The sequence below is a fragment of the Populus euphratica genome, unplaced genomic scaffold (assembly GCF_000495115.2).
Source record: "Populus euphratica unplaced genomic scaffold, PopEup_1.0 scaffold280.1, whole genome shotgun sequence".
Lineage (NCBI taxonomy): Eukaryota > Viridiplantae > Streptophyta > Magnoliopsida > Malpighiales > Salicaceae > Populus > Populus euphratica.
The window spans coordinates 165333-180197 of NW_011499979.1; the positions used below are offsets into that span (position 1 = coordinate 165333).

General features: G+C 28.9%; 1 protein-coding gene across 2 annotated transcripts in view; it reads right to left on the reverse strand.

Annotated features, from left to right (window-relative positions):
* The window catches only part of LOC105139668 (sucrose nonfermenting 4-like protein), an 11511-nt gene extending 5603 nt beyond the window's left edge, over positions 1-5908 (reverse strand). The window contains exons 1-13 of one of the 2 annotated variants that reach the window (XM_011046204.1): positions 5646-5908; positions 5321-5528; positions 5116-5203; positions 4418-4585; positions 3959-4093; positions 3788-3847; positions 2590-2679; positions 2006-2140; positions 1629-1773; positions 1383-1556; positions 700-763; positions 538-607; positions 70-276 (exon numbers count right to left, since the gene is read on the reverse strand). In XM_011046204.1, the coding sequence (XP_011044506.1) occupies positions 238-276; positions 538-607; positions 700-763; positions 1383-1556; positions 1629-1773; positions 2006-2140; positions 2590-2679; positions 3788-3847; positions 3959-4093; positions 4418-4585; positions 5116-5203; positions 5321-5427 (1275 nt within the window). In that variant the 5' untranslated portion in view covers positions 5428-5528; positions 5646-5908 and the 3' untranslated portion in view covers positions 70-237. Of the gene's footprint in view, positions 1-69; positions 277-537; positions 608-699; positions 764-1382; positions 1557-1628; positions 1774-2005; positions 2141-2589; positions 2680-3787; positions 3848-3958; positions 4094-4417; positions 4586-5115; positions 5204-5320; positions 5529-5645 lie in introns of those variants that run through there. The other variant, XM_011046203.1, reaches the window with a different exon arrangement.
* Positions 5909-14865: the final 8957 nt, after the last annotated feature.

The following is a 14865-nucleotide window of genomic DNA, read 5'->3' on the forward strand; positions in this document are numbered from 1 at the left end:
AGAAAAATAAAACATTAATAAGTTATTTTCCAGCTCATTTTCTATAACATAACCAAATACTGGAAAGTATTTTCCAACTTATTTTTCATTACACTACCAAACATGAGAAAATAATTCACTTTTCCGGAATTCACTTTTCAAAAGGAAACTACTTTCCAGCAAACAAACAGGCCCTAAATCTCAACAAGAAAGCATTTTGTAAAGATCCAGCACCTGTGTCCCATTTCTCTTTATCCTTTAAAGTTGAAACCAAATGGTGCCCCACCATCTATCCATCTACTCATCAAACGCACAATCTTGTATCAAATATTCTTACAACAACAGAGTTAATATCCTCTACATGCCGACAATGACAGTTTTCATAAACAAAATTATGAAAAATAAATAATGATAAAAAAATCAAGACATTCATGCCATCCTATTAAAAATATCAACAAACTAAAGCCATTACTTTCCAATTAATAAGTACTACGAAGTAGCTTCATAAAACATGTTCAAGGGAAAATGAAGGGCCGGGGGCGTAGAAAGAGAAGATACCTGATTAATAGTCATTTCATTAAGATTAATATGAGTATAAATTTTGTCCTTCGCCAAAGCTGTTATGTCACTGTACAAATGATAACACATAATTAGCCTCAGCATCGAAGAAGAGTTGCAAAATATGGTTTTAAGAATATCAAACCCAGAAGAACAAGTTACCTCCGACAATATATGTCTATTAACGAGTCATTCTCATCAACTATTGGTATTGAACTTACTTGAGCTGCAAGTACAGAAGGTGATAAAAAAATACTAGGTATTAAAATTACAAGAAGATCAAGATGTATAGCTGAAGTATATTCTTGTCTAGCTGAAACCATAGAAAACTACCCCAAAAGGAAACAACTTATTTTCTCCTAACGACTAAACTATCCCCCACATAACAACTAACTTAGCCAGTGAAATCTCTGGGCATCATACCAGAAACATAGAATCCAATTTTAGGCACACTAGTGGTAAGGGGTTTAAGTAGGAAAAATACCCAATCACAGGGCCCAGCCATCAGATCCAAAAGGAGGGAGAATCAGGTGAGTCATAAAATGGGAGACACAAAAAATGAATAATTTATTAGTTGATAAATAGATCCTTGTCAATTTTATTTCAATTTTCAGCAATTCAAGAAATTTATCAAATAGTATACTCATATGCACCTCATCCAATCAATAAGATTTTCGAAAGTTCCATGTAACTTTTAAGTGTAATACATGTAAAGCAGTTTCAAGTAGTTTGCTACAAATATTTGCCACTAAGAATTTGAACTTCTACTTCCAAAATATACACGAATTCTTCTGTTGATAATTTATTTTCCTTCTGTCTGCACTTTACAGAAATTACTAACATACCTTGAATTAACAAGTTTAAAGCTGAACTAAGAGAAGCACTTGGTCTCAACATGGCCAACGGGCGCCCGCTAGGCTCTCCAATACTTGGAACCCATGAACCCACTGGTATTGCACCAATCGGTAGTTGGAGCATGGGTAAGGTGCCAGAACAATGTCTAAAGTACCTGCAAATACCTGGAAATTAACATCCTATAGTTAGTAATAAACTATTTGTAGCTACTTAGCAAGCTAACCAAAAAGCCTTACATTTCAGTATTCCAGAGAGTGAGGCAAGATGCAGTAATTGAGGAAATGAGCCATCTTCTGATGATGAATGGATAATGGGAACTGTAGCCACCTCATTCTGCAATATTCTCAAAGCAACCTCTTTCAAGTTGTCATATGGCCCAGCCTGCACATTAGCCAAAATCCAGATCAATGGACAAAAGCCACATCAAACATTTTTGTTATATATATAGTAACTCAAGATAAAGCCATTTGAATGCTTCCTATAAGTGCAGCACAAAAATGAAGCGCCAAGAATAATTACACGTTTCCACTCCGCTTGATGCATGAATGGTGAAAAACAAATTAGGGGGTAGTTTACATGCTACAGATACAAGCATGCCTGAGAGATCCCTTACATGTATGAGATGTCTAGGTAGAGCCCGGACATGTCCATCTATTTGCCTATTCAGATATGATTTTCCCTCTTTCCAAGCGGATATTGTGTGTGTATCAAGTTCTTCCTCAGTAAAATCTGATCCGTTATTTCCAAGCTGCAAGTAAAAGTAATCAGTGTTATAGAAACATGCAAACAGTATATTTCTGTCCACAAGACTTCTTATCAAGAACAGTAGCATCCAAGCATAAATTATTCAAGCTTGTTGCCTGTTTTAGAAGCATGTAAATTTCTCCCAATATCAATGAATATCCCAAAAGCCATCAATTACATTTGGGTTCTTGTCTCCGAATCAAAACCTGTCCCCAAACATTTGGGGTCAAACTTCAAAGAAGATAAATGGATATCATGCCATATGGAAAACAAAGCTGTATAAAAATTTGTTTACTTTTACCCTTAAGGAAAATGAACCTTGTGTTGTTGCATTGTTTATCTATATGCATCTCTGATGCATATAAATTTGCACAGTGATAATCAATGAACAAATAAACATTTGTATTTAGAAGATTCACTGTTGAAAGAAGACATGATTTTACATGCACATACCTCTCTCAATATCAATATGAAGTCCAAGGCACTAAGCACTCCAACAAACTGGCCCCTAGAGAAGTCCCAAAGAGGAGCCATAGGGATTCCCTGGAAACAGCTAACTTAGAAGGCATACATACCCAAGCTCTTAATCAGCAACAATTAAATATGCATGACAGCCAACAATTGTAAATAATAAGTATGCAAAGCTCAGATCATGGAACAGACTAAGCCTGAAGGCAGGACTTAAGCCAGCTTGAAACTGACTATTTACTTTAGCACATGTGCAGCATGAATTTTTATTTCCTTCTCCTTTTAGATTGGAAAATGCATTGCTTTGCAAACAGCATAAGTATGAAATTAACACCTTGGAGTTCCATAAATGAGTAGTGAAGTAATCGCAGCTGCATCTACTTTTTATTCTAAAATCAGGCACCCTGTTGACATTTGTTTCTTGCTGAGTAAGATGTCTTTCCCCGATCCAGTGCTCAATATCTTACTCATTGAGAAGGGTTCAATAAATGAGAACTGAAGTAATCACAGCCACATCTACTTTGTATCTAAAATTAGGCACCCAATTGACATTTGTTTCTTGCTGAGTAAGATGTCTTTTCCTGATCCAGTGCTCAATATCTTACTCACTGAGAAGTGTTAAATAAGGAAATTCATTTTATAGAAGAGGAATCATAATAAGCTGACCACAGGTGTTGATATTCTGGAGCAGGCAAGCTGGGTACAATATCAGAGATGGCTGCCTTTCCGTTTGGCAAGGAGAACATGAAAGAAATTTAGTTTTGGCTGTTGTTATTTAAGGTTGATAAATTCCTTTACAAATGTCATAAAAGATGGATGCTTCAACATGTGAGGGAAATATATATCTATGCTAATGTACGGAGATAACTGTGGTTGGTGAAGTTAGTGTAGAAGGTGTGGTATAAAGCCTTATCGCTCATGGATCTGAGTAATTCTATGATGATCTAGTTAGATATCCTAACAAAACAAGTGAAGGAACTACCAAGAAAAATTACAAACCTAGTTCAAAAGAAGAAATGACGGTCACAATCAGCATCGAAAAGTAAGAATACATGATGAACTGAATCATAAAAGCAACAACTAAAACATGCCAATTATGCATTCCATCACAAAGGCATGTAACATTATATGTATGAAAGGCTTGCTTTACCAGTAAAGGCATACAAAAAAAAAGGTTTGATACCTGCTCGAACAAAATATGAAAGGCTTGCTTTACTGGTAAATCAACATCCAAGGCAACTACCTGTGAGTTGCATTTTCTAAATTAGGAGAATATAGATTTGCTGATTTCAAATCCAAGTAAAAAGCCAAAATATGAGTGCCACAATGAAGACCATTGGTAAAGGATCCAAACCTTGCCTGACTGGGGAAGTAGCTCATATGCAGTGTGTGTAGTTAAAAACACAGAAATCCGGTGACGAGAGACCTGTAAGTCAGCCTCTGATATGCTTAGCACACCACCAGTCAATGTACCATCTGATACACTGACCTGCATTGTAAATAAAAACCTCATTACATTCCAAAACTTGTAAAAGGGAAAAGTATTGGTGAAAACTAGAATACTTTAACAGTAAGGTGAGACAGGGTAAGACGGCCACATAAACATAAGCAAACAAAAACAAATGTTTTCATATAAAGACACTTCAAGTTTTTCAAATGATGGAACAGAAAGCCCTAGATCCATGATCCTTAGAATGCATAAATGTGGCAGCTGGTGAGAAGAAATCTTAATTTCTGAATGACCAAAATTACAATAACATAACAGAACAATTTCCAGCAGTCTTGATGTCTATTATAGTAGTATGTATCTCACCAAACGGGTAAAGGCCTCATTGTCCAATTCCATACTAGATCCTGGAATCATCTCTGGATTAAAATTGGCTTCCATGTTAAACTGGATAGTATTCAGTATCCCATATTCGGTTGTTGTGTAAGGTTGGAGTTCATCATGTCGCCATTCTCCATCAACTAAAAACTTGTACTGCATATAAATATCAAATGCATGAATTGCAATATCAATATATATATATATATATATATATCAGTATAGCCATAGAACCATTTGCAGGCACAGAACATATTCATAAAAGCATTTCCTAGTCAAGTTTAAATCTTTCTGAGATCACTTGAATCCAAACAATTCCAGAGTACTTCAACCCTATCATATAAGAGCATACTTTGAAAAAACAAGGCCTTTCATTACAAAATAAGCTAATGATAGTTATTATTGTATACAGAAAATACCTCCATTATAAGTAGCCTTCAAGAGGATTTCATTGCTAATGAAGTTCGTATAAAGTTAAGTGCTACCCTGGACTTGTTCTTTCTTCTTTTCTTTTTTAGCACTCTCACAATGTGTAGTAAACTCTAGAAGCATGTCACAAGTATGAGCATATCGTTGACCACACTAGTGCATCCTAGAACAATTACTAAACGTTTCTTTAAATAAAATAAATTGAACTACATGTACAACAATTCAAATTGATCAAAAGCCCAACAAAACCAACCTACCTGGTGATTTCCGTGTGTAATACCGTAAATAGCCTGGAATACATTAGGGCAACCTTCAACTGGCGACATAGGTATAAGCTCACCCCATCTTCACAAAAACCCAAAAAACACACAACCTATCAATCAGTACCACTATGAAGACAATTGGGTTGCTCCTAAAACAATTAACCTCGGACAAAGAGTATTTAAAATTGAGTATCATCACCTATTAAAAGAACCACTGAGAAATACATTTCGACCTCCATGAGTCCAAACAAACCTCGTTAACACGGTACCAGTAACTCCACCACCAGCTTCTCTCACAGGTTCCATGCTCAAAGCACACAATAATCCCAACCCAATTCAATAAATACCAAAATTCACAACAAAAAAAGATGCAAATTTTCTAACTTATGCACCTTGAAATTTATTCGCTGCAAAGCGGAAAAAAAAAAATCAAAATTAGCAACAACCCAGTTCAGAACTTGCCTAAACAAACTCAAATGTACGGAAAACCCCCTAATTGTTCAAATTAAAGAGAAAAGACTCACCAGATTGAAGCTCTAAAGAAGCTTCGGATAGGGGATTTTGAAATCTACGCACGCACAATGGGAGTGGAAATTGGGGGAAATAAATAGAAACCCTAGGGGGTTAGAAAAATGAATAGAAATAAAATTCCAAAAACAAGAAATTTTGAAAGGGGGTTAAGATCGAGAAAGGATCGATATGATCGAATCTAATTTTTGAAACTCTAGTGAAGTAATATAAAATAAAATGTATAATGAAATCAAGTTAAAAAAACAGAAGAAAGAAAGGACAGTCAGACAGGAACTTTGATAGAGATGTGTATTGCTGCCACTTGTTATTAATATTAACGTTGTTTTTGTGTTACTGTTTTATATTATTATTCCAGGGTGGAAAACAAGATAAATAAAAAAAAATAGAAAATATTCTTTTAAAAAAAAAAAAAAAATTATTGCGGTTTCAAATTGGTGTAAAAAGTCGCTGGCGTTACTGATATAGTGTAACCTATATAATATTATTTAAAAAACAAATTAATAATGTTTAGGCAATGCATGAACGTTTTAAAGAAAGAAAACAAAAAACTTTACAACTCAAGTAATAACCCTGGCTTTTTAAAATAAATTAGTTTTATTTTAATCAAATAAAAAATAAAATAAATAATGATAGCAAATAAAAAATTATAAAAAATTTAATATAAGTTAACTTAAGTTAGCATGAAAAACATGTAACTTCAGTAATAAAAAGTAAATCAACTTAGTTAAACTCATGTTCATATTACGAGGTTTAGAAAATTAAATAAAAAAATAGATAAAATAAAACCACAAAGTTGATATATATAATGATGAAACCAGATAAAAAATTAAACAAGAATATAAGAATATAAAACCTCGTTAACAAAACTCAAAAGTTAGATCTTTAGACCCAAAGTATTATGTATGGAGAGAAAAAAAAAATTTAATCTCCAGTAAATTAAACACTAAAAGATGAAATCATGAAGAAAAAAACAATCACACAAAATGATTTAAAATAAAAAAAATAGCAATTAAAAAAATAATGATAAAAATCAAAATAAAAAATAAATTAAAGGAAAACTACAAATTTTTAATTGGAAAGTAAAATTAAAATGAAAAATAACTTTAACAAAATGACAAAAAAATCAAAAGAATAAAGACTAAATTATAAAAATAATATACCATAAAATTGGATTAAATAATGAAATGAAAAACTAATAAATTTTTTGCAAAATGGCTGAAGAAAAAAATAAAAAATCAAAAGAATAAGAATCAAATTGAAAAATTATATATGACAAATTAAGTTTAAAGGATAAAATTAAAATTTTATAAAAGAGCAAAAAAATCAAAAAATCAAAAAAATAATGACTAGAGTTGAAATATTAATAACAAAGAAGGTCAACTTATAATTTTATAGGAATGAGAGAGAGAAAAAAAAGACCCATTAATCATAAACTACTCCACTACAATCAACATGTATTGTACCAACAAGAAAATAACACAACAAAGCTTTCAACAATGAATTTTTTGTTATTAAAAAGTGTTGCATGTGCTATTCAAAAGGTGTAGACATTTCTCGTGTGCTAACAATTTTTTTTATCTAAATATAAATTAATCCTTGTTAAAAAAACAAAATGCCTTCAATAAATCTAATAATAACAAAAAAAATGAACTAAAAGACCAAAAAACCGTTAATGCATGGTTTGGTTTTTTCAATTAAAAAGGTTAATTTATGATTTTATTGTATTTTAAAAAATAAAAAATAGACATAAATATATTTGTGTGCTAATTTGAAAAAAAATTGAATTGAAGGGTAATTAAATAATTTTATTTAGCTTAATTTTTTTTATAAAACACAGATACCCTGTCAATCCTTTAATAATTAATGGGCTATATGAAAGACCTTTAATGCCCCCAAAACATGGACATTTTATTTTTTTATAAATGGTAAAATAGTAATTATACTATCAAAATGAATAAAAAAAATATGTATATAACAACAATGAATTTGCCTACTGTTGAGCTTTTTTGCTATGTCGTTAAATTCCAAGAGATACATATATGGTTAAAAAAAATTTATTTAAATCTTGATATTAATATTTAAAAAAACTTATTAATTTTTTAAAAAAATATATTAAATTTATGTCAATGTGTATTTCTTAAGAAAAAATGTTTAAAAAGAAATTAATTCAAAAATATTCTCATTGTCCAATCAGGAAAAAAAAATATAAATGTTGTTGCTAGCCTCTAGTCGGAGAAAAGTGAATTTCCCTTCCAAAATTGAAAACTAGGCCGAGGAAAAATACATGCAAATCTTATGGGATATTGAGGTTGAATCTAAGAAGAGGGATGATTAGGTTTGGTTTTTTTTTTAAAAAAAAAATATTCAAAACTTGAGATCATTTAAATAAAATGGTAATGATTAACATCACCAGCACAAGTGGGTGCATCTCGACTGGGAAATATAAAGGAAAATCATGAAAAATAATTTGGGAAGCCATAAGTTAAAGTGTAATCTAGATGTCAAAAAACTATTTTATTTAAAAATTTATTGGAAATTTATATAAGTTTATTTTATCTTATGTTTAATTTTTATCAGATAACATTAGATAATTTATCCATGTTTTGTTGTGAGTATGTTTATTTTTTTTTGAAATATAAAAAATATTGACAAAGTATTATAAATGTATTTTAAAAAAGAAACACAAATTAACAGCTTCACATTATAAAAAAAGAAAACAAAAAAAATCCAAATGATAAAAGATGAAATGAGAAAAAAATAAATAAACCAAAAATAGTAAAAAAAACAAAAATATCAGCAAGTCAGGGATGAAATTGAAAAAATCAAGATTATGGATCCAATAATAAAATTAAAAATAAATTAAAATTTGATAAATATGCCAAGATTAAAAATTTAGAACCAAAACATTGAGGGCTAAAACCTAAAATAACATCAAATATCGAAAGGGGCCAAATTAAAAATTTTCAAGTCCATAAATTCATAAAAGAATTCAAAATAAAAATAAAAATCAAGTGAGTGAGAACCATATTCGAATGCTCAAAACGCTCGACTTGATGGGTTGACTCATGACCCAAGTCACCCTGGGTCTTAAAAATTATTGAAACATGGGATGAAACACATGTAATGCTTATATTTAATTAAAAAAAAATCTCATAAAAAACTAAATTGAACAAAATTTTAGAAAACAATTCTAAGTAGCACGCATTTTTTTCAAAATAAATAAAAAATTTTAGAGGAATTGAAAAAAAAAAGATAAGAAAATGTATGAGGATGAAACTAGAAAAAAATAAAGAAAGGAAACCCATGTAAATCTCAATGAATCTTCTAAGTCCAAGTTAATTTTCCAAAGTCATTAACCATTAAATTTCGAATCTAGATTCAATTAAGAAACTCAATATAAAACAAATTAAATGTTGAAGAGTGATAAAATTAATTTAATTTAAAAAATTTCTTGTTAAAAGAGTAAGATCTAACATAAAGTACCAAAAAACCAAAACAATACCAGATCAATTTAATTTCAAAAAATAAAATAAATTAATTTAATATAATAAAAAAAATCATTTTAAAAGAGATAGATCTAGCAAAAACCAAAAAAACTCGAGACAGTCTGTATTAGTTTTAAAAATTTAGAAAAGTCTCATCAGAAGTGGAAAAAAAATATTGGATGATCAAATAAAAAAGATTTAAGTTAATTTAAATTAATTTTAATAACTCATGACCTGAGATATGATGTAAGAATAACCTTACAGAAAAATAATAAAAAAAAATCATAAAATTTAATGTCCAATAAATCAATGTCAAATGATGAAAATAAAAAATAAAATAAAAAAATCAAACTTAAACCGAGTTAATTATCGAAACTGGTGGATTGGGTTATGATTGTAAAAGACAAACACAAAAAAATAATAAAGCAAAATTCTTAATCATAAAAACTTTAAAAAAACAATGAGAACTAAATCATGCACAAAAAAATAATTAAAAGAAAATATTTAGGGATTAAATTGAAAAACAAAATAAATGAAGAAAATGATAAAAATGAGAAATTAAAAAAATAATGACCAAAATTGGAAACAAAACATAATTAAATTAAATTTTAAATGATGAAATAAAAAAATCAATGCAAAGAATAAAAAATAGAAATAAAAAATTATAATCAAATTGAATAACAAAATTTATGAAATAAAACGTGAAGGGGAGAAATTAAAAAAAATAAAAAGCCTAAAAAAAAATAAAGGTTAATTTTAAAACAAATATAAACTAGAGAATACATCGCCACTAACCAAACCAAATCCGCCATACCATCTGCTGCGCTGCCACTTGACGTGTTAAATGATATGGTGGTCGATGAATTTTGGCCATCATAATGCATCCCACACACCATCCATGTAGCGGGAGATGATGCAAGTTGATGTGTGCATATTATATATTTTATATCAACTTATTAATATTGTAATAATTAAAATTACTAAAAAGCTGAAGCATCCTAATATTATATATAAAAAAAGGTGTAGCGAAGGGAAAAAAACCTCCTTTGACGCGGGTGGGTTAACTTTTTTTTGGAATCTTTAGGGGGTGGGGGTTAGCTTTTTTTGGAATCTTTAACTCGGGCGGCTGATGCCATTTGACAACCACATCAAATTGTTCGACTAGAAAAAGTACCATTTGTTCCTGAGAAGTTCATAGTTTGAAACTTCCGTCTGGTGTTGCACGTTGATGTGAAATCTAGGATTTTAATAAATAAATAAAAAACAAAATTTAAGGTAAATTGGTGGGTTGATTTGGTAAAAAACTGATTAAAATATATTATTTTTTATTAAAATAATATTATTTGGATTTTAAAAATAAATAAAAAATAAAATTTAAGGTAAATTGGTATCAGGTAAAAAAACTAATTAAAATATATTATTTTTTTTTATTTTTTATTAAAATAATATTATTTTTAATTTTTTAAAATTAACTCAATTAACTCAGTCAAAACTTGATAACCAAATCAACAACTGAAATCCAAATCTTAAACCAGATCAGATTTAAAAACTATGGTTACAAGGAGGGATGGCTTGTCGCTCGTCTTGTTTCCTTGTTCACTCCACACACATTGGAAAAACTCGTATTAACTGGCCTAACCTACGACCTGAGTTATAAGATTGTGATAACTTCTTATAAAGTAAAAAAAAAAAAACACTTAAGAAGTCCAATCTTTAATAAATCAATGTTGAAATATGAAATTAAAAAGTGATTCAACTAAAAAAAGAATAAAAAACTTGAATAAATTGACCTAATACGTTACCTGAGTTATAAGATTATGATAATTCCATAGAAAGCAAATAAAATAAAAAACTTATGAAGCCCAATCTTCAAATTGAAAAACAATTCAGCTAAAAAAAGGATAAAAAACTCGAGTCAACTGACCTAAGCTATTATTCGAGTCATAAGACCATGTTAACCCTATAGAAAACAAATAAGAAAAACTTATAAAGCCAATCTTCAACTAATCCAATATTAAAAGATTAAATAAAAAAATAAAAAAAATAACAACTTGCCAAAAACGGGTTCGGAGACAAAGATAACTTCATAAAAAGTAAATTGAAAAAAATATATTATTAAGTCTAATTCCCAATCTACCTAATGTTAAATAATGAACTAAAAAGAAATATTTAATTAAAAAAATAAAACTTGTGACTTGAGTCATGAGATTGTGATAAATTCATAATAAGCAAATAAAAAAAATTATAAACTCTAATTCTTGATTAGCCCAATATTGAAGGATGAAGTTGAGAAATAAATTGATTAAAAAGAATAAAAAAATTCGAGTCAACACGGCTAATTTACAAAACTCACGACTCAGGTCATGAGATTGAGATAATTCTATATAAAACAAATCAAAATAAATTATAAAGTATAATATCCAATAAACGTAATGTTAGAGGATAAAGTTGAAAAAAAAATAAAAAATTTAAGAATAAAAATTAAAAAGACCTTGACATTTCACTGTTCACTACTATAATAAAATGCCATGACCTTTTAATATATGTTAATATGTACACCTAAGGTTTTTTACCTCAACAAATTTTAATATAGCAAGTGAACTATAGATCATTGGCCCATACAATGTTATGAACTGGATCAAAGTTTTTTCAACATAAAAAAATATTTAAATGTTTCTAATGTTTGTTTAGTAAAAAAAACCATATGGAATTGGGTCGATATGACTAGTAAATTTAATGAGTATAAAAAAAATTTAGATGACCTATAAAAATAAAGTGACTAAAAAAAGTTCAAGAAAACATCTTTATTTTTTAAATATTGAGAAAATAACTTATTAGATCGATCAAGGTTAACCAATACTAACTTGCCAAATTTATAACCATTGTCATGAGATTATAATAACTCTATAATAATAAAATTAAGATAAATTATAAAGTTTAATTTTTAATCTATACAATATTGACAAGTAAAATTGAAAAAAGATCAATTAAAAAACAAAAAAACCATAGTTAATCAAAGTTAACACCAAACTTGTGATACAAGTATTGAGATTGAGATAACCTTATATAAAGCAAATCAAAATAAAGTTGAAGGACGTGTGATTAGATAATCTCTTAGAAAGATAATAAAAAAATAATTTAATTGAATTAGGATTAAAATACCAAAATCTATGACTGTGATTATTAGACTAAAATATCCCTTAAAAAAGCAAATTAAAATAGATTATTAACCCTAGTTAACATGTCAAATCCATAACTCAAGTCATGAAACTAAGATAACTTTATAAAAAGTAAATAAAAAAAACCTCGAGTTAATCTAGGTTAACCTACCAAGCTCGTTACCTAAATCATAAGACTTGAATAATCCCGTATAAAGAAAATCAAAATAAATTAAGAAGTATAATTTTCAATCAACTCAATATTAATGAATAAAATTGAAAAAAAAATCAATTTTAAAAAAGACTAAATAATATTTCGAATCAACCCACCAAACTTATGACTCGGGATATGAGACTATAATAATCTCATATAAAATAAACCAAAACAAATCAACAAGTCTAATTCACAATCAATAAAATGTTAAATATGAAATTAAAAAAATTAGGCCAACCATGTTATCTTGTCAAATCCGTAACTAGACCAACCATGTTATCTTGTCAAATCCGTAACCTTGGTCATAAGATTTTGATAACCGTATAAAAAATAAATTAAAATAAATTATAAAATATAATTTTTAATAAATCAAATATTAAAAAATAAAAAATAAATTTTAAAAAAGAACCAAGTTAGCGAAAAACAAGTGAATTATCTATCAAAATAAATTTAAAAAGAACCAAGATAAGAAAAAAAAAGTCTGTCAAAATAAAATATCTTATCATTAACACCAAGTTTTAATTATTTTATATTAATATTATTTAGTCAATGCTAAATACACAAACAAATAAAAAAAGGTTTTCTCGAGCCATGTAAAAGGACACGATACTATTTACAAAAGAGTGGCTAGGAGCACGCGTGTACTTAAAAATCATAAGGAGTACTTCAATATAAATATAAAGCACTCACAGGCTGAAATATGTTTTGGCTTTCTCAGAAAGCCATGGGTGCCTTAAACGACGAGGTCGGATTAAAATACAAGGTCGGATGATAATGGCTAGTTGTTTTCTCCATAATTTCATTAGAGTATAAAAGCTTGCAAACCCAGAGGACTTCACTCCAATGCCACTGGAGGATATGCCCATCAGAGAAGACTGTTTCAATTGTGGAGCTGAAGTAATGAATGAAGAGAATGGAGAGATAGCTTAGCTAAACAAATGCTTGATATATGAAGAGCTCGACAAAGATGATTTGATTACAGAGAACCATTTTTAAGCCTGGAATCACCAATTGTGGAGCTCGAAAATTGCCTGGAATCACCAACAAGATGGAAGAAGTTCATTGACTCGTTAACGGAAACAAATCCTGCTTGATCTTAACACGTAATCTGGACAAGCATTATCCAGTTTGATGCCTTCTGAGAATAATAAGCAGCTGTATCTTTAAGCATCGCTGCATCGAAGCCCTTATCACAGTAATCCACCTGCCCCACTCCAATTTCGACAAATATATCCAAGTTATTGATTCAATGAAGCTCCGCCAATCTACCCTCCTTCACGCTTTTGATCAATTTGATTTAGGACAATCGAGTTGACTAATGCTAGGATTGTTGATATTAATATACAGTAATTATAGAGTATTTGTAATTTCGAAAACAAGAGATGTTATTGTCAAGAATCTATGATACGTGTGTATTATTAAATAAGTTATATTAATTATTAATAAAATAATATAATTTATGTGCTGCTATTATTTATATCATGATTTATGACGTCTTGTCTACTATTAAATTACACATAAATAAATATATTATTTAAGAGCAAAATTAGAAAAAGAGTAAAGAAAAGAAAAAAAAAAAAGAAAAATGGGCTGTTAAGGACAATAACTCTGCTGTCATATACAACAGTGTATGAGAATAATAAGAATAGAGTTTGAGTAAAGTTATTCTCCTTTTCTATTTATATTGGAATTATTTCTATATTTATCTCTAATAATATTGATTTTTTTTATGAATTTAAATGATTTGTCAAAATAAATTAAATATTATATTATTGTGCTTAGTTCTCAATTAGCAACTATAATAACTTGTCCATGAGTAGAGAAAAAGGAACCAAACATTGTCCATGAGTTGAGAAAAAGGAACCAAACATTGTCCATGAGTTGAGAAAAAGGAACCAAACATTGTATAACCTTAAACATTAGAACAAAAATTTTGTTTTCTTCCAAGAAAAGCCCCATAATTATATGTTGATATATTGAGCACAAAAGATAGGTTTATTAATATCTTATTAAGAGGTGTTGAGCAGATATATAAATTTAATGAGAGTTTGTTTATCTGGATAGATTAATGAAAGTTGAATGATGAATACCTTGCTTTGTGGAATTTACAAATTGTTTTTCTATTTTAACGCTTTGATTACTAGGGACTAGTAATAAGTTGGTTGGGGGTGTGATTAGTACTTAAAAGTGCATTTTTATTAAGGTTTTATATCATAATTTTACACTTGAAGTATCAATAACTCAACTAAATCATATTTTATAATAACGTATCTAATAATATAAGATAACTTTAATTTATGATAAATGTTTATTTTAAATGCAGGCCTATCACATAAATGAAAGGATTGATTAAGGA